The sequence below is a fragment of the Falco cherrug genome, chromosome 7 (assembly GCF_023634085.1).
Source record: "Falco cherrug isolate bFalChe1 chromosome 7, bFalChe1.pri, whole genome shotgun sequence".
NCBI classification, from domain to species: domain Eukaryota; kingdom Metazoa; phylum Chordata; class Aves; order Falconiformes; family Falconidae; genus Falco; species Falco cherrug.
The window spans coordinates 65,925,300-65,948,184 of NC_073703.1; the positions used below are offsets into that span (position 1 = coordinate 65,925,300).

At 42.3% G+C, this 22,885-nt stretch overlaps 1 protein-coding gene across 21 annotated transcripts in view; it reads left to right on the top strand.

The window, feature by feature from the left end:
- The window catches only part of NRXN3 (neurexin 3), a 1,022,219-nt gene that overhangs the window by 264,049 nt on the left and 735,285 nt on the right, over positions 1-22,885 (top strand). For 13 of the 21 annotated variants that reach the window (XM_055716439.1, XM_055716441.1, XM_055716453.1 and 10 more), the window contains exons 5-7: positions 2,882-3,183; positions 8,493-8,516; positions 10,272-10,433. In XM_055716439.1, coding sequence (XP_055572414.1) covers positions 2,882-3,183; positions 8,493-8,516; positions 10,272-10,433 — 488 coding nt within the window. The remainder of the gene's footprint in view (positions 1-2,881; positions 3,184-8,492; positions 8,517-10,271; positions 10,434-22,885) is intronic. The other 8 variants (XM_055716442.1, XM_055716445.1, XM_055716448.1 and 5 more) reach the window with 1 other exon arrangement.

The following is a 22,885-nucleotide window of genomic DNA, read 5'->3' on the forward strand; positions in this document are numbered from 1 at the left end:
TATTAAGACCAGTCGTACAAGTAAAAGCAATATCTCTCTGAATTTTCTCTGCTCTGTTTTGATGAGTGCACTGGTTGCCTTAAATTACCATTTAGATTTCTAATCTACTCTTTACCTTCTCCTTTGTACTAAGTAGACCAGTGAGATTTTGTGTAAGTGGTTGAAAAAGTGGAAATGAGCTCTATTAATATGTCTTGTACTGTGTGAACAATCAACCCCCCGTGCCCCCCTTCCCAGAGACGAGAAATGTGTATGCAGCGCTTGGCACATCTACGGCTGTGGGAAGAAGGCTCAGTCGTAATGATCCTGTTTGACTCCTGCCCTCAGACGCCGGTTATCTGATGGGAATTACCTGCAGATACATAGAACATATGTCCGGCTTGATTGTAACACATTCCCTTCCAATGGAGCAGGAGTGACTAGGCAGGGGAATTACCATGGTGGAGAGGGTTGTTAAGCACTCGGCTCTGACTTCCAGAACTGCAATCAGTATCAGCCCTCTGCGCTCAGGTTGGTTGAACACTGACACAAGCGGATGAGCTCCTTGGTGGTAGTGAAATGTATTCAGAATAGAATCACAGAACTAAGTAATTAGGAGGAGACCTCCTGAGGCCATGTGGTCCAACCACTACCTTGGAGAAGGCCCAGTTTGAGCAGCAGCTCAGGACTCTGCATAATCAAGTTTTTAGTGTTTCTGAAGGATGGAGATTTCAGTCTCTTTAGGCCCTTGCTAGGGTCTGACCATCCTCAGATGAAACATTTTTTTCATACAGAATAGGAATTTTTTGTATTCTAGCTATGTTTGTTGCCTCTCATCCCTCTTCTGCAGACCTCTGAGAAGAATTTGGCCCTGTCTTGAGTCATTGTAGAGGACAGTAACATTTTCCTTGAGTTGTCTCTCCTTGAGGTAGAACAAACCCAGCTTTCCCAGCCTCTCCATACATGTCACCTACTCCAGCACCTTGAGCACTGCGGTAGCTGTTTGCTGGACTCGCTCCAGTATGCCAAAGCCATTTTTATATGGGAGAGCTTGATACTGGACAGAATGCTCCTGGTGTGGTCTCGCCAGTGTCCATTAGTGGAAGAATTGCTTCCCTCGGCCTGCTGTCTGCATTCTGGCTAACACAGCCCAGCATGTGGCCGGCCTTTGCTGAAAGGGCAGGCACTGCTGACGTGGGTGCAGCTTCTCTGCTGGGGCCCTCAGGTCTTCTTTCACAAAGCTGCTTTTGAGCCAGTTGGCTCCCAACCTGTACTGTTGCATGGAGTAATTTGTCTTAGTGTTTGCATGCCAGGATGTATAGACACATGGTTCGCTTACATAAGTGTAAACATGCATTACTGCTGCCTTCAAAGTGCTGGATTTTTTAATGAGTTTATTCTGCGATACCCTCCATCAAGACTGCAAAAGTCTCTGCTTAAAGCACACCTATTGTTTGAGGATGATATATGTTCATGTTGCAACACTGTGCTGTTCTGTCAGCACTGTTCCATGCTGTGAGGGCAGATATTTTACCATGCAGTTATTTTTCAAGAATGGCTACGACAAGTACTTCCCCTTCAGTCTTGTACTAATAAATACTGCTTAATCTGTATTAAGATTACTAAATGAGACAAAATGAAGCAGAAAAATGCTATTAATGTAATTGGTAATAGCACCAGCACTTGTCTTCTGCAGGAGATTGCAAGCAATGATAGCTTGACTGCCTGTACCATCTAGTTTATTCATGCTGAGGCTTGCTTTCACAGCTGGGGGTCAGGAAGGTGCTGCAATATGGGGAGGGGGGGATCTATGTAAACTCCATTGTAAGTACCATTTTCCCCCAGACAACACTAGTAGGAATGGGCTACAGACAGCCCTCCTGCAAGCTTTACCAGCACCATCTTAAATTTCTTCTACTGGGCCAAACTGGGGTACACAGCTGGCTCAGGTCATCTGAGCGCAGTGCGGCAGCAGAGCTGGCTCTGGGTGAGGTGGAAGCCCAGGTACTGGGAGGTGGACTTCCAGCTCACGTGAAGGATTTTTATGGTATTCAAATGCTGCCTCCAGTTGTTAAGAAATTAGTTCAGTGGTTTTCCTTACTGTACAGACGAAATGTTTTTTCTTAATGAAGAAATATTTCATGTCATGTGCTGTGAATAATTCCCCATGTTTATTTTCGCTGTATGAAAATTATATGCTTGTCCAGTACAGATTTTCTGGATAAGGTGATCAAACAGGTAAAGTTCTGAGATGTGTTTACCAGCAACGTTGTTACTTAACAGCTGTGGACAAAATGTTTGATGTGGACTTCCCTGATGGTCTCAGACAAGGAAGCTATAGGACACTTCGTGTGGCTCTCTTGTGTGCTTGGTCTGTCATTCAGCTGAAAGAAAAGGGCAGCTCTTTCAGGATTATGTTCTGATGCCCATCTTAAATTGCCTGGCAGATGGGTTAAGATAAGTTCAGACGACATTAGACATTAATTTAAATACCGATCATTGGGAAATGCTGGTTTCTTTTGGAAGAATACTTGTGTGATGGTCATGTCGTGACTGGTAGCATTTTCCATTGTTCTCCCAAAAAGGATGCGAAGTGTCTCATAGCAGTGTCTTTAAATGTACTTTCCCTAGACTCCACTGCGTACTTTTGAACGGTCCCTATGGTGACAGTGCTGCAGTGCAACTGAAAACACAGCACTGAATTTCTCCGGTACCGAGGACCCTGCTGTTAATTCTCTTGATAGCCATATGACAAGAGGAGCTGTACAGTCATTAGCATGCCATGATATATAGCTCTATAAAACATTAACAGTGCTGTGGGATCACATAGAAATTTCATGACAACCTTAAATCTCTTCTTGGCTGACTGCTGAATAGTCCTTTTGTTTCCCATTTTTTCCAGCACGAGATGAGAACATGGCCACTTTCCGTGGTTCCGAATACCTTTGCTATGACCTGTCGCAAAACCCCATCCAGAGCAGCAGCGATGAGATCACTCTCTCCTTCAAGACATGGCAACGCAACGGGCTCATTCTGCACACGGGCAAGTCAGCTGATTATGTCAACCTGGCCCTGAAAGACGGTGCAGTTTCGTTGGTCATTAACCTGGGGTCTGGGGCCTTCGAGGCCATTGTGGAACCGGTCAATGGCAAGTTCAATGACAACGCATGGCATGACGTTAAGGTGACACGCAACCTGCGGCAGGTAATGATGGAGGGGAGGGGAGAAAATGATGGAGGGGAGGGGAGAAAATGCTGGGGAAAACTTTGTTCTGTTTTAGCGGGATGGGCAGATGGGAGAAAGTAATGGAGCAATGGGGATGCTCAATGGAACTGCTAGAGTTTCTCCAGCTTTTCTGGATCTTGGTATCTGAAGGACAGTGAAAAAACATTAACTGATTGGAATTTATCCCTGTTGTGATATCTTCATTTCTACGTTTTTAATTTTCTATTTTTTTTCAGTTTGATTTAATAATAAAAACTCCTGAAATAACTTTACTTTCATCTCCCTTTTCCTTTTCTCTTTTTCTGTTCTTCCTTTTTTATTTTGTTATTTCCTTAATTATGATTCAATCTTATCAGTAATATTCTTGTTGCATTTAATTACTGTGGGAACAGAGTCTTTTTCCAACAGCCAACGCTCTACACCTCTCTCCTTTTTCTTTCAGTTTTGTTAATTGGTTTAACCATTGCCATGATGTCATAATTATAATTCTGGAAATCTTTTATTTTTCGTTTACTTTTTCTTTTTTTGTGTGTGTGCATGTGAGTGTGCAGGTATGCAGGCTGGTGGGTATGTGTGTAATTATTTTAACTTTATAGCTTTGGATTTAATTGGCTGGAGTCTTTCTGAGTCTTCTTGATTCTCTGTTCTTTGCTTCTTTTTGATTTTTCCCCCCTTCTTTCTATAATGAGTTTCTACTTTATTTCTTGTGTCTCTGCCTATGAGACTCTTCTGTTGGCTGTGAGGACTGGAAAAGTGGAAGGATCAAAAAAGCCAAGCAAACCCAGATCAATCCAACACCCTACAATTCCACATTGGAAAAGTTTTTCTGATTTTACCACTGTAATTTTGCACATCTGCATGCTGCTTGTCTAATCAGACAACTCTATCAGGTGATGTATTCGGTAGTAGGTTAGTCTTAAAATCCTGAAGCCTTCCTCATGAAATATAAATTTAGACATAAATAGATAAAATTAAATAACCTTGCTGTGAAAGCTGGTGAATATATCAAGTCACTAAGGCCCATCCGCTGCATGATAAATGAGGGTTACACTGTGAATCAGAGCTATTGGGTGTCTTGCTGACTGGTAGAGGCAGCAGAAATAGCTTGTAAACTAAGATTTGTGAAAGCAATATAATCTGTTTATTTGCTCGTTAATGTGAATATTAATACAACCCTTAATAGTTTTATTTAAGTTTATACAATGTCATTTTCTGAGTAAACAGCTTTCATGGTAACATTTTATGGTAGCTAAGATAAAATGTGAGTATAGGATAATCGGTGCCAGGGATCAGAAACAGTCTCTACTAGCAGATGTCAGCTGATAATTTATCTGTTGCAATGATTTTCATATCTTTCTTTTAAATATTTGGGGTTTGGGCTGAAGATGTTTGTCTTTCCCACGTGAATCCCTGTATTTCTACACGCTCAGAATGTCTGGGTCTTTGACAAAATATCCGTCATCAGGCTGCAGGGTTCTTTCTTAGGGCAACACGAGTCTGTTTTCAATAGTATATATGCAGATGCAAATTTAATTTCTCATGCAGTGGATGGGTCTTCATGATCCTATTTCATTCAGACATTCCCATCAGTCCAGTATAGGGAAATGTACCAGCTGGTGAGGTTTGTCAGCCTGGAAGGGTCACAATATATGGCTTTATTTGATGCATTTGTTGTTTTTAGATGGTTTCAGAATGGCTGGTGTCTGAATATTTCAGTATAGCTTACTGGTCATTTTAATTAATTATACTTTTCATTTTTCTTGGAAATTGGTTTTCAATGGGAAAACGGGCCTGAAGCAAAATACATCCTTCCTTCGTGCCAGGGTTGGTTCAAATCTTGAAGAAGGAGAAAGTGAGGAAGGGTCACAGACGAAACTGTGGATGAGGACCTCTCCCTTTCTTTTCCTAATCTTTCAGCTAGTGATTATTTTCTTGGTCCACAGTTAAATGGAAATACATCTATGCCTCTTTTATTAGGCCAGGACAGTGCTTTGGGAATTATTAGAAAGCAGGTGAGTCCTTTGCCAGTTAAGCAGCACCTCAAATTTTTAATCCTCCTGATGTATTCACTGTGGATGTTTTCAGGTGATCCTGAATTCTTCAACGATCTAACTTGACTGGGCAAGAGAGAGGATGCTTTAATAAGATGGCTGTGCTCTCTCCAAAGAAAAGGGCGGTCTTAAATTAAAAATAAGTACCAGAGGTGATTTGGGGTCTAATTCTATAGATAGGTAAGACAGAATACAGTTCAACCAATAAATATCAATTAGGCTGGAACTTTTTTGAGTCATCTTTTCCCTGGATACTTCTATTTTAACTTCTGATCAAGTTCACTCTCAAAATTAAAACATTGACCAAGAACCTAAAACTGCCCATAAATTAGGATTGATGAGGCCTTGAGGAGAAGCAATCCTGCCAGTCCTGAAAGTTGTCATCCACAAATTATTGGTAAGTTTAACCACATTTTTCAAAAAGAAGAAACCTTGAATGCTGCAGCCTTCCTGTCGGGTCCTGTTCATTTTTACTTTTAATTCATATGACTAGGGATGAGGAAGTCTTAAACCCCTTCAATCTTTGGGAGAAAGAGTTAGGAAAAGATTGAAAACTTCAATGAATAATAATTAATTAATACCTGCTGTGGACATTTTTCAGGACACAGCTAAGAATGGTCACACTATATCTTGACCTTTTAAATGCTTCATTTAACAGCAACAAAAAAGGGATAAATACACCATTCTAAATAAAGCACAGGATGAAGGAGATCTGTTTTCCTCCATTCTGACAACAGCTTCCAACAGCTTATGTCTCTGGTGTTGTCTGTGTGTACATGAGAAACAGTTTCTCAGTCTGTAAAGTACTTAACCATTTATCAGAGACACTATGAACCTGTGAAGTCCTCTGATACCTTCACATAGATGTTATAAAGGATGAAGATTATTTATAATTCTTTTAAAATTATACATTTTGTCCTTTATTGCATCCAATGTAATTTTGTATATCCTAAATAATTTTGTATGTAATAAATTATCTACTCTGCATCTTGCCTGACATCAATTCACCTGTAAAGTCACAGCATAACGCAGGTCCCTTGGAAGTCTTGTTTCCGGTTGTGCTCATGCTTCCTGGTGTTTCCCAAAACCAAACAAAAAACCCAACAAAAAAATACTGCCTCTGAGTATCGATGCTTTACAGGGAAATCAGTAGCCTCCTTGTAATTGGTCAAAACACTATTGCACTGGAGATAAATGTATTTCTCTTTAAAATGAACTTTAAAAAAGTTAATTAGAAATTCCAAGAATACAATCCAAAGCTAAAAGAATGCCAGGTAAATGGGCTAGCAGCAGCTTCAGGATGCCATCTAGTCTTTTTCTTTGCTCCTTTTGGGGTTAGGAGAAGGGGGAGGAGGATTTGCATAATTTTTTGGCTGTTCCTAGAATTAGAGCAGAACTTTAAATAGCTGGAGTTTTGCCCAGTACTTTTTGGAACTGTTAAATGTTTTGTAGCTAAGCTAGGAGAGTACTAAGTGCTGCTTTTTTTTTTTTTTTTTTTTTTTTTAGATCAAATGACTATCACAGCAGTTAATCTTCTTAGAGACAAACCAAGTGAACCCACAGATTCCCTTGAGTAGTGATCGTTAATGTCAAAGCAAATCTCCTTGTTTATTTATCTTATTGTTTCAGTTAAAACTAAGCCCTTTTCTGCCTTGTGAGAAACCTTTACTTAGAAACAGGATCATGGCTGTGTTTTACCAGGGCTTTGAGAGCGCGTTTGGGGCAGTCTGGTCTGGTGGGAGGAGGAGGAGAGGAGAAGGTCAGGCTTCCTGTGTCTGTCTTCAGGTCTGCCACTGCCAGTCCGTCCCATTTTCAGCATGCTCTTCCCCCCTGTCCCATAGTTCAGCTCCCTTCTTTGTAGAAATGGATTTACTAGCACAACATATCACTGCGAGTGAGACTTCCTTGATGAATAATTCAGGAGTTCGTGCTTGTTATACCCCGGTAAAGAATATTATTATTTCATTCTCATAGACAAGTAAAATAGACTTGGGACATTATGTTCAATGCCATGAAGGTTTCACAAAGTTACTTCCTTAGTCAATGCACGACTCTGAAATTTGCAAACAGATAGTTTTTACATGAGGCAGCGCAGAGCTAGCTTGTGTAATTTAGGATAGTTCTTGCCAGCTTCAATCACAGTGAAACAAGGACTTGGAGCCTCCACGGGATGCACTTCCCTATTAACGCTGAAGCCAGTCACTGTGCAAAATGTGCTGTAAAGATCTCAAGGTCCCCAGCTGCTAAAAAGCAAACAAGAAACAATGTGTAGGTTCAAAGAGTTGGCATCTGGGTGCCTTGGGAGGGATTAACAAAGCATCTGCAAAGTTCTGCTAAACCCACCTAAGTCAACTGCCTCGTGAATTCTCCTAGCTCCTCCATAACATAGATGCAGTGTAACAGGAGAGACACTAAATCTTGTTAACCTGTCTTCAGCCTTGACACAAGTGGCACGATTCTTCCTACACAATTCCTCGACACATTTCTTCCTACAGTAGGAGAGGCTCAATTTCTATACTCTCAGATGACACAAGTGAGCTACAGGCAAGCAGCCAAGCATGGCATTTTTGTGTGCTTTTCCCAAAAGTCAAAACCTCACCTGCTGTAAAGAAACCTGCAGATGGGGAAACTTGGAAGGAAGACTCAGAGTCTTGAACTCATCTTCATCTGTATCCTCCAGCCAAAGGGAATATTGGACTGCTTGTGGTACTCTGCAGGACCTAAGGATAGTGAGGCTTGGAAGAGGAGCAGGAATTGGGGGTGGGGTGGGTGGAAGAAGGGAGTCATGGCTGGGTCTGTGCTGAAGGGGCGAGCAGTGTACTGTGTGCGTACATCTTTGAGGGTAAGGTTCTTGTTTGAGGCAAGCACCTTGGTGGGCACTCAAAGAGTAAGTATTGCACTGTTTTAACTTTGCTTCAGTCCTGGATAATGTATATGAGGGTTAAAGTTAATAAATACCAGGGTGGGAAGACTAGACAGAACCCTTCTTTATAGCCTAGATGGCATGGTTCCCCATAGAGTCCTGGTCATATTGTCCTCTTTCTCACTTTGTGTGTCTTAGGTGCCCCATGCCTTTTTTTGAAAGACTAACACTAGACCATTCATGCAATGTGTCATTTTTACTAACCAACTAATGTACTAACACCCTAACGACTCATCTTTGCTTTTAGTTATTTTAATTAACAATCGTTCTGTTCACGATTTTTTAATTTCCTTTCTTCCCCCTTTTCCGCAAAGCACTCAGGCATTGGACACGCTATGGTAAACAAACTACATTGTCTGGTAGATATCATTCTTATTGTCTCTTTTTTTGGGTTTGCCGTGTGTTACCTGCCTTTTCCTTCCCCTACCCCCTCTTTTCCCCCCCTCCTTTATACTTACTTCTTCCTTTAATTTTATTTTAATTTCATTGAAAACTCCCTCCCCCCCCCCTTTTTTTTCCCTTTTCTTCTTTTTTAATGGAAAAATGAACAACAAAAGCAACTAACACAACTGTTCTGGAAATGGGGTTTGGATATTTCATTGGTTTCTTCACCTCCCTCTTTAGTTCTTCTTCTCCACTCCATTCCAGCGATAAATTGTTGGGTTTTTTTGTTCCTCACTTTTGAGTTTAGCTTTCTCTCTTTTGCTTTGGCTTTTTTTTTTTTTTTTAACCCCACCTCCCCTTTTGGTTTTTGTTTTTTACTCTGAAGGTTTCTAGATCAGAACCATTGCAGGGCCTCTAGTCCGTGGTGGTGAAGGCTCTCTTTTTCTCTCATCCTTTTGTTGTGGCAATGGCTGTTACAGGCAAACTGGCCAGAGTTGTCCTCTTTCTCCTGATTTTCCCCCACTTCCCTCCCTCCTCTTTCTCTCCTCCCCATCCCTCTCTCTCTCTCACTTTCTCTCTGACCTCTACCTGCCGTGGCCGACAGGAGCTCAGCCGGTTGTTTGTTTCAGTACACACTCTGCATGGCATGTCCACGTCTGGTGACTCGCCCGTCTCCTCCTGGCCTCGATCTATTTTCCTCCATCTTCCCTTTAAACCACTAACAACATCTAAACAAAACACATAAAATTCATTTGCTCCTCTCCCTCCCTCTCCTTCCGTCCCCCATCACCCTTCATGTGTTTGGGGTTAGAGGTTTTGGGGACATTTCTGTTTGGTTTTGAGTTTTTTTTATTATTATGGGGTTTGTTTGGTATTTTTATTTTTGATTGCATGCAAGCGTGAAATAGTTTTTTTTCCCTCTCTCTCCTTCTCCCCCTCTCTCTTTTCTCTCTTGTTTTCCTGTAATCTTTCTGGGCTCCAGTTATATTGGCATGACAAGTCAAAATGCAGTATGTGCACGCTTTGTGTTTTCTTTCTTTCTCATCTCTGCTTCCCTCACACTTATTGGTTTGTGGTTGATTTATTTTGATTTATTTTATTTTGATTTATTTCCTATTTATATTTTATTTTTGAGTTAGTTTGGTTTTTTAAATTTTTTATTTTTGGGGTGGTGGGTGTGTGTCTCTCTAGGTACATGGCATGCACATCCATAATGTATTGAAAGTGAGATCCCTATTCCCCCTCCCCGAATGCATGATCGTCAGTGTGCTGTGAGCAAAAGAAGCATATAAAAATAAAAAATACCAACCTCGTCTTCATTAGTGTTTTTTTTTTTTTTACTAACAACCATAACTAACTGTAATCATGAAAATAAATACTAATTAATCATAAAATCAGCTAATATGAGAAATCTTCAAGGACAGTTCCATTTTCTGGCCTGAATAGATGGAAAGCATCTTGATGGGTAGACTGCCAGGTCACCCTGACAGTGCTGATGCACCAGAAAGGGGAGAAGCAGATGCTGGAGCATTTCCGTTGTGGGTGAAGCAGACCAGAAAATGGAGCTTGGCTGAACTAAAAAATACATACCAAATCTCAACAAAATCCTTAATAAAACTGACATAAAATTATAGGGGAGGTAACTCATCCCGTTCAGGATTGTAAGGTCATTGCTGGGATTTTCTTTGTCCATTGTGTCCCTTGAACAGGTGACAATCTCTGTGGATGGCATCCTTACCACCACGGGCTACACGCAGGAGGACTACACCATGCTGGGCTCAGATGACTTCTTTTATGTGGGAGGGAGCCCCAGTACTGCCGATTTACCTGGTTCTCCAGTAAGCAACAACTTCATGGGCTGCCTCAAAGAGGTAACTGTTTCAAATTAATTCTTGTTTCTGTGCTTTTGGTTTCTCCAAGTCCTCACTCTTCCCTGCCTTTCATTACACACTCCGTGTCTTTCCCTGATGCTGAATTTTACGCTGATACTGCAATAGCTTTGTAAGAATAAACTTGTCATTCAGCTGGACAGAAGGCATCAGCTGCAAAACTCATGAGCTTATGGTCAGAATCAGACTTTGAGTGCTTGGATTACAGAAAAAATATCCATGGTAGTGGGAGAGGTGCCTTCTGTAAGCTGTTAACCATTCAGAAGAAAGCATTACAGTCATCTAGGCACAGAGGCATTAAAAAAAAATAAATGGCCTTTGATTACTAAGCAGCATTTTTGGGTGAAAAAAATCATAACCAGAAGCTTATTTAGAGGTTTTTTTAAGGTCCCGTGTTTCACCTGGAAATACACTGTCGTCAATTTTCCAGGAAGATAGAGTCAGAATAAACCTGAAAAATTAAAGTCGAAGGTAGCATAAAAGATGTATGTAAATTATGTAAGGAGAATGCAGCGTAAGATCTAATGGAGGTGCAGCGATAATGTGGCGTGTAGGCTTGACGTGTACTGTGGTGGGAAGTCCGCGCAGCAGAGTTGCTGCGATGGTCAGGAACAGCTAGCTGGCTTCCAAACCCGCGTTGTCTCACACTGGCTGGCTGTCTTTGTCACATAGTTAATCCACAACTTTGAGAAAATCCACACATGGGTAATAGAGATTGGACTGCCTGGCTAGCAGCAGGAACCAGAATTATTTTCCTTGGGGTGAGGGTAGTTAAAAAAAAAAAAAAAAAAAAATAGAACAAACCAAAAGATGAAGCCTCAGCCCAAAGCCGAAATGTCGGTGCAGTTTGTTATTTGGGTGTTATGCCCTGTAGTCAGCTTTTGAATTCTTTCCTATCTCTTCAAATAGAATTTGTGATGATCACTTTAATTAATGTTGGTGCTGGTATTGACATCTCCAAAGTGTGTTACAGAAAGCTTACTGAAAAACAAGCTTAAATTTTCTGTAAGTCAGCTTCTTAGCTAGCCCGGAATAAGAGGAGTTTCTTGCAAGAGTTTTCTCCCCTGATTTTGTGATTCTGTACTCATACTGTTTATCACAGGGTGTGGCTGGGTGGGTCTAATTTTATTTGCAGCCCAGAGAGTTGTCATAATATTCTGTTTGTATAAACATTTAATATCAGAGGGAAGGCAGAGCTGAGTTTTCATACAGGAGTCATGGAAACAGCGATGCTGAGCTAGATGTTGTTCCGTGACTATAACTGCCTGACAAGTTACCATCCTACTGATGCTCGACTCCTGATGTCAAGGGTTGTATGTTATGTGCCACTTCTTTAATGTGAGCAATGGCTGTCAGAGCCTGGAGCTGCTTTCCTGCCTGACCTCTGGATTAGTTAAGGGGATGCACATATGCTGGAAAAAAGCATGTGAGCATCGTGCATAGGAAATGAAACAACCCTGCTGAAAACAAACTGTCGTACAGAGATCAAATCCTTCTGTTTTCGTTTATAGAGCCTCAGGCCTGATTTTCATAGGCACTGAGCATCCCAGTTTGATTGAAATCAAGAGGAGATACAGCTTCTTAGTGTCTCTTTAAATCAGGATCTTAATTTTATTTATGGATGCTATGAACATAACACTTAGCAGAGGCCATTTTTATGTGTGCTTTAAGTCAAGCCAATGGAGCAGAGAAAGCGGTGACAAGAAAATCTTCAGCAGCTTTATTATTTATATAATCATTTGTATTCTATTAGTTTGCACAATGTACTAAGAGCCGCTTACATAGCCATCCCAGGCTTATAATGCTTTATAGGAAGAAAAAAACAAGCAACCACTTAAGAACGAGAGGAAGAGGAAGAAAACAGATAATCTCAACGTGCTTTGTAATCTTCACTTGACTAGGCAGTGACAGGAGATGTGTATGAGCAGCTGTCTCGACTTAAAGGCAGGCTGGTTCTTGTGGGTTTGAGCTATAGTCTGCTTGACAGCAACCTGCTCTTGGTAGCAGTCCAGTAGCACTTTCAGGTGTGGTGAAAATGTGCCCCAAATGTACCTTGCTGGCCCCTGAGGATGGCCCCCAGTGTTCACTGAACATAAGTGTAGTGCGGGGTTGTCAGGGGAGGCACCCGTAAATGGAATGAATGGAGAAACGTAATATTTTAAAAGGAAAGCTAATTAGCACTTTGCATTTCCATTCTGTCATTCCTCCAGACCCCTTAGGCTGCAGGATGAGTGCGGGTATCACTAGGGAGTGAAGAAAGGTTCCCACTGTGCTTTTCCTCAGTTCTGGTTTTGACAAGTGGAGGTGATGGAGAACTGCGATTAATGAGGAAAGCAGCCCTAAACGACTGCCGGAATCCTGAGCGAACCCAGCAGTGCTACTGTAGCACCGATACCTGCACCGAGCAAGGTATCAGAACAGATAGCCTGTGCAGGCTGAGAAGGCTCCTCATTGCACACGCAGTGAGTTGGTCGAAGACATCAAAGCAGACAGTGCTTTCATTAAGTGAAACTTTGGATGAGTTGAGCAGAAAATGATTTGCCCTGTGAAATTCCTCCCAGGGGTTGGTTTCCCCTTTTTTCCATTGCTAGGGGTAAAACCACTGATGGCAAAGGTAGCAGGATCAACTTGAGATCCGCTTGGAATTAGGGGGTGGTTCTTTTAAGTGTTTTCTTTATGTTTACTTCTGAAATGCCAGGGTATATCTATGCAGTGCAGTGCAGCAGGGTATGAAAGAAACCTGTGCTGGCTGGAGAAGGCTGGAATACCTGTGGGGATCAGACTGGAGCCCTGGGGCAGCCAGCTTTGATCCTTGAAGAGGCAGAACTGCATTGGTGCAGTGCTTGTTTGCCGAGAATGCTTCTGGTTCCGCTACAGGGAACTTGTCTCTTTGTACAGCATGGCAGTGTATTTCATAAATCATTCCCTATAGGTTATGTTTGATTTTTTTTTTTTTTAATTATTATTATTATTTGTGGCCAAGAAAGATGCTAAGTCTCTCATCAGCCAGTACTGGAGGAGCTTGAGCTTTTAAGGAAAATATTCTAAGCTAAGTTAGACAAAGTGGTAGATAAACTGTAATAGCAAGTGTTGCTCCTTTCAGATTATGCTTTCTAGTAGAGCAATGCTCTTTTTTCCTACTGAAGTCCTAGATATGTAATCGCCTGTTACAAGAGACATAACACATCCTGAGTGGATTGTACTGCCGTTTGCAGCAGTGAAGAGCAGCCTGCCAAGCCCTGGCCTGATCTCTTGAAGGTGTTAAAGCAGAGTTGACGACTTCCCCTGGGGATGTCTCACTTTTTGAGGAAGGCAAAGGGATTGATGCAGGCTTTGGGGTGACACTTTCAGCCTTCCCTCTGTAATCTTTTTCTTATTTCATCTGGACTGCATCAGCCTCACAGTACAGCAACCAAACTGCTCACGTGGGAGCTAAGAGGGCTTCTTGAGTGGAGCATTGCCTTCCCACTTCCTCCGAGATTGCACGCAGGTGCTGAAGTGCAGTGGGGCAGGCTGCCTAAGGACGCTCTGGCCCTTTGCAGCTGGGGTTGGTGGCAGGAGGAGGGGCAGCTCTGGCAGGGTAGGCACTTCATGTGGCCAGAGTCTAAGCCTTGCCAGGAGGAACTGGTAGAGTGCGTAGGAGTGCGTTCCTGGCAAGGAACTAAGGATCTCAGGGCTCCTCTGCTGTGATGCCAAAACCGCACAGAGTAACTGCTCAGAGACGAATTTTGTCTTTTAAGCAGCAAAGGTATTTATTTCGTGCAACGCTGGGGAGCTAGCCAATTTGCACCGGACAAACTAGCTCCTAAGTTTTCAGTGAAAAGTCAGGTAATTTATACAGTTTTCTTGAGACGTTACTACATTTTTACATACATATTCATTTGATTTTGACACCTAATCATTCTATTCATAATAGGTGGGATCTAGGTGGAGTAAATCTTTCAGTTTTCTTTGTTCACGGTTTCCTGACTCATGGTCTCCTTATCTCCTTCAGGTGCCCACCTTATCTTTTCTAATTATTCAGAGTACATTCCTTTAACATTGTCAGTGGTACATACCTTTACTTTAACATGTCAGTGGAACCTTTTCTTACTCAGAGTACTTTTCTTATTATTCAGAGTACATTCCTTTCTCTACACAAACAGAGCATCACCCAGAGCATTGTACCAAACTCATCATGACAAACTCATTGTACCAAACTCATCTTTTTAAGACCTTGTTGTTTCAGCTGCAGTATCTAAATAAGCCCTGGTGAAGGCAACCATGTTTTCCTTGAGTTGTCTGAGCTAATGTTTCCTCCCTTTACCACAGAATAGATGCTCCTGCCTCTTCCTTGTGGCTTCTGGTTCCGACTGAAGAGATTCCGCTAAGTTGCTAGCAGTAATATATCTAAATCATAAATCCAAGTGCTGAATGTGTAGTTCAGGTTGGTTTTCTTCTCTCTGTTTTCATCAGAATTAAAGATGTCCCGATGTCTGGTAGTGCTGTTTTTTTACATTTCTCCACAGCCATCCTGGCACTGTTGCAGTATACCTGACGCTGAATGAGGGAGCAAGACTGGAAAAAAGAAGTAACTTTTCCTCTGAAAACTTTAAAAGGCAGAATATGCAAATAGGACAGTACACAGATATCAGGCATAGACATTGCATTGATTCTGCGTAAAATTTAAGGACTTTTAGTCTGAAGATAAATTGTTTTAGAGGAACTCTGTGGGGAAACTGGTGTATATCCTGTTGTGGAGAAAATCAGATATGGGATAAGAGAGAGGCACAGAAGCACATCTGAGGCCAGTGAGCAGAAATGTTATTTCTGTGTCAGGGAAGGAGTGAGAGAGTTTTGAAAGTCAGTGAATGGATAAACATGGAGAAGCACTGCCTGGAGGCAGAAGGGGTAAAGGGTCTGTTAATCGTTTTTAGAGACAGCTGTATGGCCAGAAGGAGGTAGGACAAGACAGGTAATGACAAACAGCTAGGTTCTGCATGTACTGGAGAGTCTTAGGGAGGAGGTTCCGGTAATCAGGGATGGAGATGGAGAGTGGCTAGCTGGGAAATATAGCTGTGTCGGCAAAGAGGGAAAACTGGATTTCAATCTTTTATCACTAGGGAAGGGAGAATATTTCCTAGGCTCTGTCAGGGAGGCAGCCATTCAGATTCGATTTACTTGGAGCAGTACTCAGCTGGTGCAGATGGAGGGTGCTTTAGAAGAGCCTGAGGTGGTCCCTAGAGAATGGATGTGCATGAGAGAATTTATGAAAACTTCACATTCTTCTATCAATGCTTTATTAAAATCTCAGTTATGAGAAACGTTGATTGGTACTAACAGCTTGATGGAGGCAGTGAGGTTTGCATATGGGCGGAATATGGCAGAAATTATTGCAGGGGTCAGGCACCATCTGGCCGTGATGGGAGAAAGCTGTGAAAGCTTAGATCATTTCTGTCTGCAATTTAACTGCTAGGAGCCAGGTTTCCAAATGGTTCATGAGTGTGCCCAGTTGCTCTGTGTACATCTCAGATGCTATCTGCAAGCCAGGTTATTTTCAGGCCTATTTGCGTGTGTAATGATGATGTTTGGGGATGAGTTCTTCTGGTTGGAGTGTCACACTGGGGAAGAGGCTGAAGGTGCAGATAGAAGAAGGTCTAAAGCATGGAGGCAGTGAAAAACAGCTTGAGTACGAAGAGAGCAGACGAAGGAAGTTGCAGTTTTAAGATCCCCTTCCTAACAGGCAGATCAGATAGCCCAAAAGCTTTTGGGTGTGCAAGATCCCGTTCCAGGGCAGTGATTTAACAGAACCCTAGGGATGCATAAGAGGAGAGTCAGGAATCAATAGTGCAGGGAGTTTCAGTGATGCACGGTGGAGGAAGTTACCACGGGAATGGCACTCATTGCCTCTACATGTTGGTTCAACACTGCAGCTTGTGTTTGGACCAGCCTGTTTCCTATCTGTATTACTTAGTGAATTTAATATTTGAAAAAGGAAGGGGGGGGGCTAGTGGTACTTTCTAGAAGCAGGAAAATCAGGGCCAAAGGCTGAATATGACTCCATTCCTCAAAATATGTCTTGTTCTTAATCTTGGTCTCCCATTACTATTTCCTGCCAAAACCTCCCAAATAGCCCTGATGATGGTGACTGATTCTTAAACTTCTAGATCCCAGAGACCTGTAAAGTTTTTGGCGGCCCCTCACTCTTTAGATTTCCAATTGCATTCCTGCTGTTTTGGTGGATCAACCTCCTGCTGCAGCTCTAGGCTGTGTGTATTGAGAGTCAAGGATGTGCATCTTCTCTGTGCATCTGCAGAGCACCCAGCACAAGGCCTTTGTGCTCTTGTAGAAACGTAACAACACAGTGGCTTGGGAGACACAGCAGGGGAGGGACATTGGGCAACATTTTGAGTGGCTTCCTGTTGAAATTCATGAAGGTAATAAGAAAAAAAAAAAGAGATTTATAAAAAGATTTAATTTGTGGGTGGGAATAGAGGCACTTGGAAACTGAAAGCAATATGAGACAAGGGAAGATGCTGAGAGAATCCTGAACAGACCAATAGATGGGGAGGGGAAGATTATAGTGTTTTCTCATTAAGTAATGCTTGTAAGTTTAGTTCCTTGGCTGGTTTGTATTTGATATTTCTATATTAGCTCAGAGTCAGAAGGGATCTATGGTTGGGCAATAGAACATTTCCCAGGCTGCCTGCTGGCTGCCAACGCATGTTGAATGCCAGCACATGGAATCCTGAAAGACTTTGTGGTACACAGTGAAGAATGCCTTGTACTTTCTGTTATGAGTGTGGGACATGACATGAAGTCAAGGTGAGCAAAAGTCTCTCTGAACGAAGCATCCGAAAGCTGAAGCACCTTGCCCATCTGTCTCTGGGCTTTTTGACAGCACTGAAAAAGAAGCAACATTTTGAGGAGGATTATTATTAAACAAGCTCTTTTATCTTGCTAGAGGAACTTCTGTTGCCCTGAAGGGCCTTTGCTATGCTGCCAGGAGTGACGTTGTGCCTCCCTTCTTTGGCTTGCCTATACATTTACATGTGCGCACTGTCCTATAACTGTAAAAGATTGGATCATGCCAGCCTCTTTTCTCAGAAATAACTACTAGAGTGGAATTTACCTTACAAGTCTGAGAGAAAATCTGTAATGCTGCTTATGTCAAACCAGGCATAAGTAAAGTCAGTCTGCTGTGGTTCATGGTCCTAATACTAACATTTAGCAGTGATGAATGTCAGCCTTTATGGAGGAGGCACTTGATTCACTTGATTTTGCTAGTGGCTTTTTTAGGGAATGATTTAGCCAGGACGAGAGAAAAGAGGAACATGTGTGTGAGCATAGGTGGGGCAGTCCTTCCAACACAGAAAGTCTACGTCCATACTGTCCCTGTAGTCTCTGAGCTTGTTCCTATTTAGTAGCCTTTGGGTGAGTTCCCTTCACTTTCCCCACTTCTGAAAAACCAAGAAAGTAGCATATCCTAGACTGAGAGCTCCCAAGAGGTGCTCAGATGAGAATGTCCCAGTCAGTTTGATGTAACAGATTAATATCTTTGGGTTTGGGGTGTAATTGTGTAGTGCCTAATGTGTTTGGGTTTTTTTCTAAATTGTGATTCCTGTGAATGACAGGGATCTCACACAGAAAGTCCAGTGGTACAGTTTGGTGCATTGTGACCCTATATGCAGTAAATACATGTACTAAAAGTCTAATTCATAAAGATGAATAATGTTAGCTCATAGGACCCTTTGTCTGAAGAGTTCAGTAGGTGGCTTTTTCAAAGCAGCCTCAGAAATGTTGGCTTCTTTCAAACTGCTGGCCTAAAATAGCAATGCTAAAGGGTGTAAATGTCATCGTTCTCTTCCTTCAAATGCTGCAACTGAGGCACTGTGTGTGCACACTGAGCTGTGATGTGACTCGGTCAGCATCATACAGCCTGGCACTGGTTGAGTAACAGATAGAAGAGGGACATCCTACTTATCACTCTATTTGCTGCCCTTCCTCCTGGCAAGAGAGCCTAGGTCTTCAGTGCAGTGTAAGTGTCACGGCTGACTGACATTCCTACTGGAGGATATTAGGATGCTAGATGTTCCTGGAATTACTGCACCCTTGTTTCTCTGGGGAATTTTCTTCTTTACCAGTAATATTTAAAAATTTCTTCCTTCTCTATCCTTGATTTCTTTCTACGTTTCTGTCAAGCTGACAAGGGGATGCGTGTGAGAAACGAACTGCAGAATATTGCACAGGGCATATATATATTACGCCAAAAGTGTATTTTAACCTGCCAGCTGAACTGTTGCTAAGGGGTATGAAATGCCCCCCTACTTTCTCTTAAGTGTCAGCTCAGGTGAGGAAATGAAGGAAAAATCCAGAACAGACCCTACTCCCAAGCAATCTAAGTAGCTGAGGTTGGGGCTGGGGACCGTTCAGTCCTGAACAAGCGGTTGGTGTTGCAGGTTGTTTTTGAAAGTGAGCAAGGTCTGAGGATGCTTCTCTGCTTTGTCCTGTTTTGTTGGATTTCAATCCAAGATTTTAGGAATTGCATCATAAATGCAATGTATTTTAGGAGAATTCTTCCATGTCTGACCAGGATGGGAAATGATCTAGTTCTGGATCCAGTTAAAACATAGACTTCTGTTGGGTTTGGAGAGACTCTTTAATGAAGCACAAGTCACTCGGCACATTCCAGAGGGTAATATTTCAGTTTCTCATGTTCTCACATTTTTAGTAAGGATTAACGGCCTGGCCAACAGGAACTAAAACCAGTAGTCTTGTCAGGTGTGTATTAGTGTGCTGCCAGTGCCGCAGCTTTGCTTTAGCTAGGGAGTTACTCAAAGCCTCTTTTCCTTACATAGCTTAGCCCAAGCTTACCTTGCAGGAGAAAGGGGTTTTTTGCTGGCATTATTGCCTAGCCTCATGCATGACATGGAAAAGAACTTTGTCAGCTTGGCTTATTTGCATCCATAGCAAGAATTTTGCTGGTGCAATGATATTGGATGCGGGTTTATTGCAAAATAACATGAACTAACCTCTGTTAATGATCGATGGCTTCCATCAAATGTTTCTGACCACACAGAAAGATGAAGAGTAAAGGACTCATGACAGGTCCATAAAAAGCTTATTCATGACCTGCCTATATATCCATAGAAAGTATTCCTGTTAAACAGGAAAACAATTTGAAATTGCCTCACGAAATTAGTCTTTAGTGAAGTGCTAGAATTACTTTTCAATTAGTAAAATGGGGGAGATCCAAAGACAGGAGCTGAAGTTTCAGCTGACTTTGGTACAGGAGGTGGAGGAAATATTATTTTATCATCTGTGTACTGAGACAATCACTAGGCTCCTAACATTTTTTCTGTAATGAAATTCATATAGCAAAGGCTCTAGATCCTACAGCCTCATTGAACCTAGAAGTACAGACTGTTTGGGTGGGGTTTTTTTGGGCTTGGTTGTTTTTTTTTTTTTTTTCATACCTCTGTCCAGAAATTAAACAAATACAGGTTCTAGTTAAGATCACATTTATTACAATATAGTATCTTGTTCTCTGGAATTCTTATCAGTAGGCAGAGAGCAGCTTGCAGGCGTTCTAGGTCAGCTCCAGTGCACACATCTTGTTCAGGGATTAATTTAAAGGTTAATTCACATATCAACAGTTTGGTGGCATTGAACTCCTGAAGTTACTGCACTCTTGGAAAGTTTACAAAAGTAATTAATGGCGAAAGTCTGATTAATAAAGTATATATGTAGGTTGAGCATACATTGTTTGATCATCAATTCTTGCTTTAAATAGATATTGAAACTTTCTGTGCAGAAGACATGAGGCGTCTTTTTGGAAGGGCTGTTTGAACTATGCACTACCACTACGCTCATAAACTAAAGGGAATCTACGGAGCTAGAACCGAGCGTGGTCTAACCCTGCCTGACTCTCCCCATCTGCCGCTGGAGGAGGTTCCTTAGGGAGGAAACCAGCCGCAGAGGTCTGTGTCACCACTGAGCAGTGTAGCCAGCAGGCTGATGTGTCGCAGCAGGAACAGAGTGCTCCGCTGCGTGGCGGCTGGGCCAGCCGCTGTGACCCTCGGTCCTGGTGCTGCAGCCATCTGTGCTTGCGTTGCGGCAGGACCGTCAGGAGCAGGCTTTGCTTTCCTGCATAATGAACCTGACTCCTGCTGAGCTTCTGTACCTGCAAGGGATGTGCCATGTGCTGCTGTTTAGAAAATGAGTGTTTACAGGTGTAGAACTATAGTCATATAGGCAAATTCAGAAAATGTAATGGGGATTAGAGCAAAATAGCTGGTGCTTTGGGCATATAATAAAGTTAATTTGTAAGCCAGGCCCTGAAAAATGGAAACATTAAAGTAACAATCCTTGCACACATACGTGATCTAACCAATCTCCATTCAAGAATGAGCAAACTAAGACAGCGTACAGAGTACTGATGGACAAACATAGCTGAGTCCAAAGTCATTAGCAGAGCAGTGGCGGTACTCAGAGAGGTTACTGTGGCAAAGTTTTTTGGCTGTCTTTTTCTTATTCCATTAGCCATTTGTGGTCCCATCCTAATGGATGCTGTGATCTTAACTTTGGCTGTCCAAAGCCTGATGTTCTCAGCTTGTGATAAAAGTAAATGAGCTTCTTTTTCTTGGCTTGGCTTGGCTTTGTAGTTCACTGAGCTTGGTAAACTCTTGGCTTGAGTGAATACTGAGGAGAAATAGGAGGTACACTTTTATTTGTCACTCCTTATGATGTTGCATTAAAGAGATTGCTAAGGATCAATGTTATACTGTCAGATACAAATACAGACAAGAGTAGTTTTGGAGAGTCAGAACCTGCCATATCCTACTATTAGTAAAATTATAGGGGAGAGAGAATTTACAAAATTGTGCTGTTTATGTACATGTATATAAAATGGGCACTTTCCTGCCTAGGAGTGAGTGGGATGCTCATCACCAAGGAAGGTAAAAGAGGCAATGTACGTACTTTTTTGGCATGTAGGTTTTGAAAGCTTGGTAGGCAGCAAGTTAGTAACATGGAACATGTAGAGCTGAATGTATTCTCCAGTGCTATGGTGCCTTCTGACTCTTGGCATAGCTGTAATTGTGATGAGAGAAGCACCTTCTCCTGCTCCAGGCTTAAGAATTAAAAAGGCTCTGCTCCCTACATAGCTGTGTCTGTCAACACACTTCCTTTTCATGAAACCAGTTATGCTTCTTTTGCATATATCTGCTACCTTTAACAAGAGGAACGGACACTGCTGGGTTTGAGGCTAGAACTTCTTCCAATGTAACCCCATTTCAGTCTGACTTTTGGGACTGTTAGTGAGTCCTCAGCCTTCTCAGTAATTAATTTTTTCTCTTGTTAGTCTTTTAATTTTTATTGCAACCTAAAAATATGGAGGTGCCCAGCAGCGAGCATTATACATTATCTGTGCTTTCAGGTAGGTTGTAGTCATTCAATCGTGGTGTGCAAGGGCTGGACCTAGATTTTGGGAGCTTTAATTAGAGGGTTGGTTTTTTTTTTGGCTGCAGTAGCTTATTTCCCACTTGATAAGTGTCATCTCTTTGGGAGCAGCAGTTGCTATATAAATCTTCTTGCCTGACCCTGAAGGCCAGACTATTGCTATGAAATGTGTATGTGTGTGCGTGTGTATTGTGAGCGATGGGGAAAGATGGAGCTGTGGCTACCCACCACAAAAAAGCCAGGCTGCTGCAGCTGCGGGCAAGGGAGGCAAGAAAGGATGATGAGGTTTGAATGCTGAGCGGGTGGGCTGGACGACTCCTCCCAGGTCCACCACTCCTCTGTAGCAGAGCCAGCTAGCTGTCAAGTGTGAGTAGGGCAGGAGGAGGCAGGCAACTAATGGGCAGCATCTGTTACTTGAACTGCATGGAAAAGACAGCGGGCTTGCTGTGATAAACCAGATTTTGTATTGTCTCTGATTTTCTTTCTGCTCTAATTCTTTGTCACTGCTGCTCTCTGGCTTTGGTTTACTCCTGTTGATGGTGTTTGTTGCAATGAATATCTGTGCTTTGGGACTGTTTTCTTTTCCTCCTTCCTTAAAACTTCACAGGCAGGAATCATTTAATTTAGAATTAAAAGCGTATACATCTAGAATCCTAAGCACTTCAGTGGGAATAATATAGGTTTATGTAAAGTTGCAATTTAAGCTCTGAATTGCTTATGACAAGGTATTACACTCTTTGAGCTGAAGTTCCATGAGTGGAGGTGCTAGAAATGGTAATATCAGAGCTCAAAGACCAGTTAGGGTCTGCTCCCTACCCCCCCCCCCCCCCCCCCCCCCCCCCCCCCCCCCCCCCCCCGCCGCTTCTTTTAGCTCTCTCGGCATGGATGTAGGAGCACAGTGAGGTGAATGGTGTTTGTTTTAAGAGGCCTTAGGGGAACATCAGGATTGCTGTATCGCATACCATGGCTACTGGTGACCTCACATTGCCAGAAGG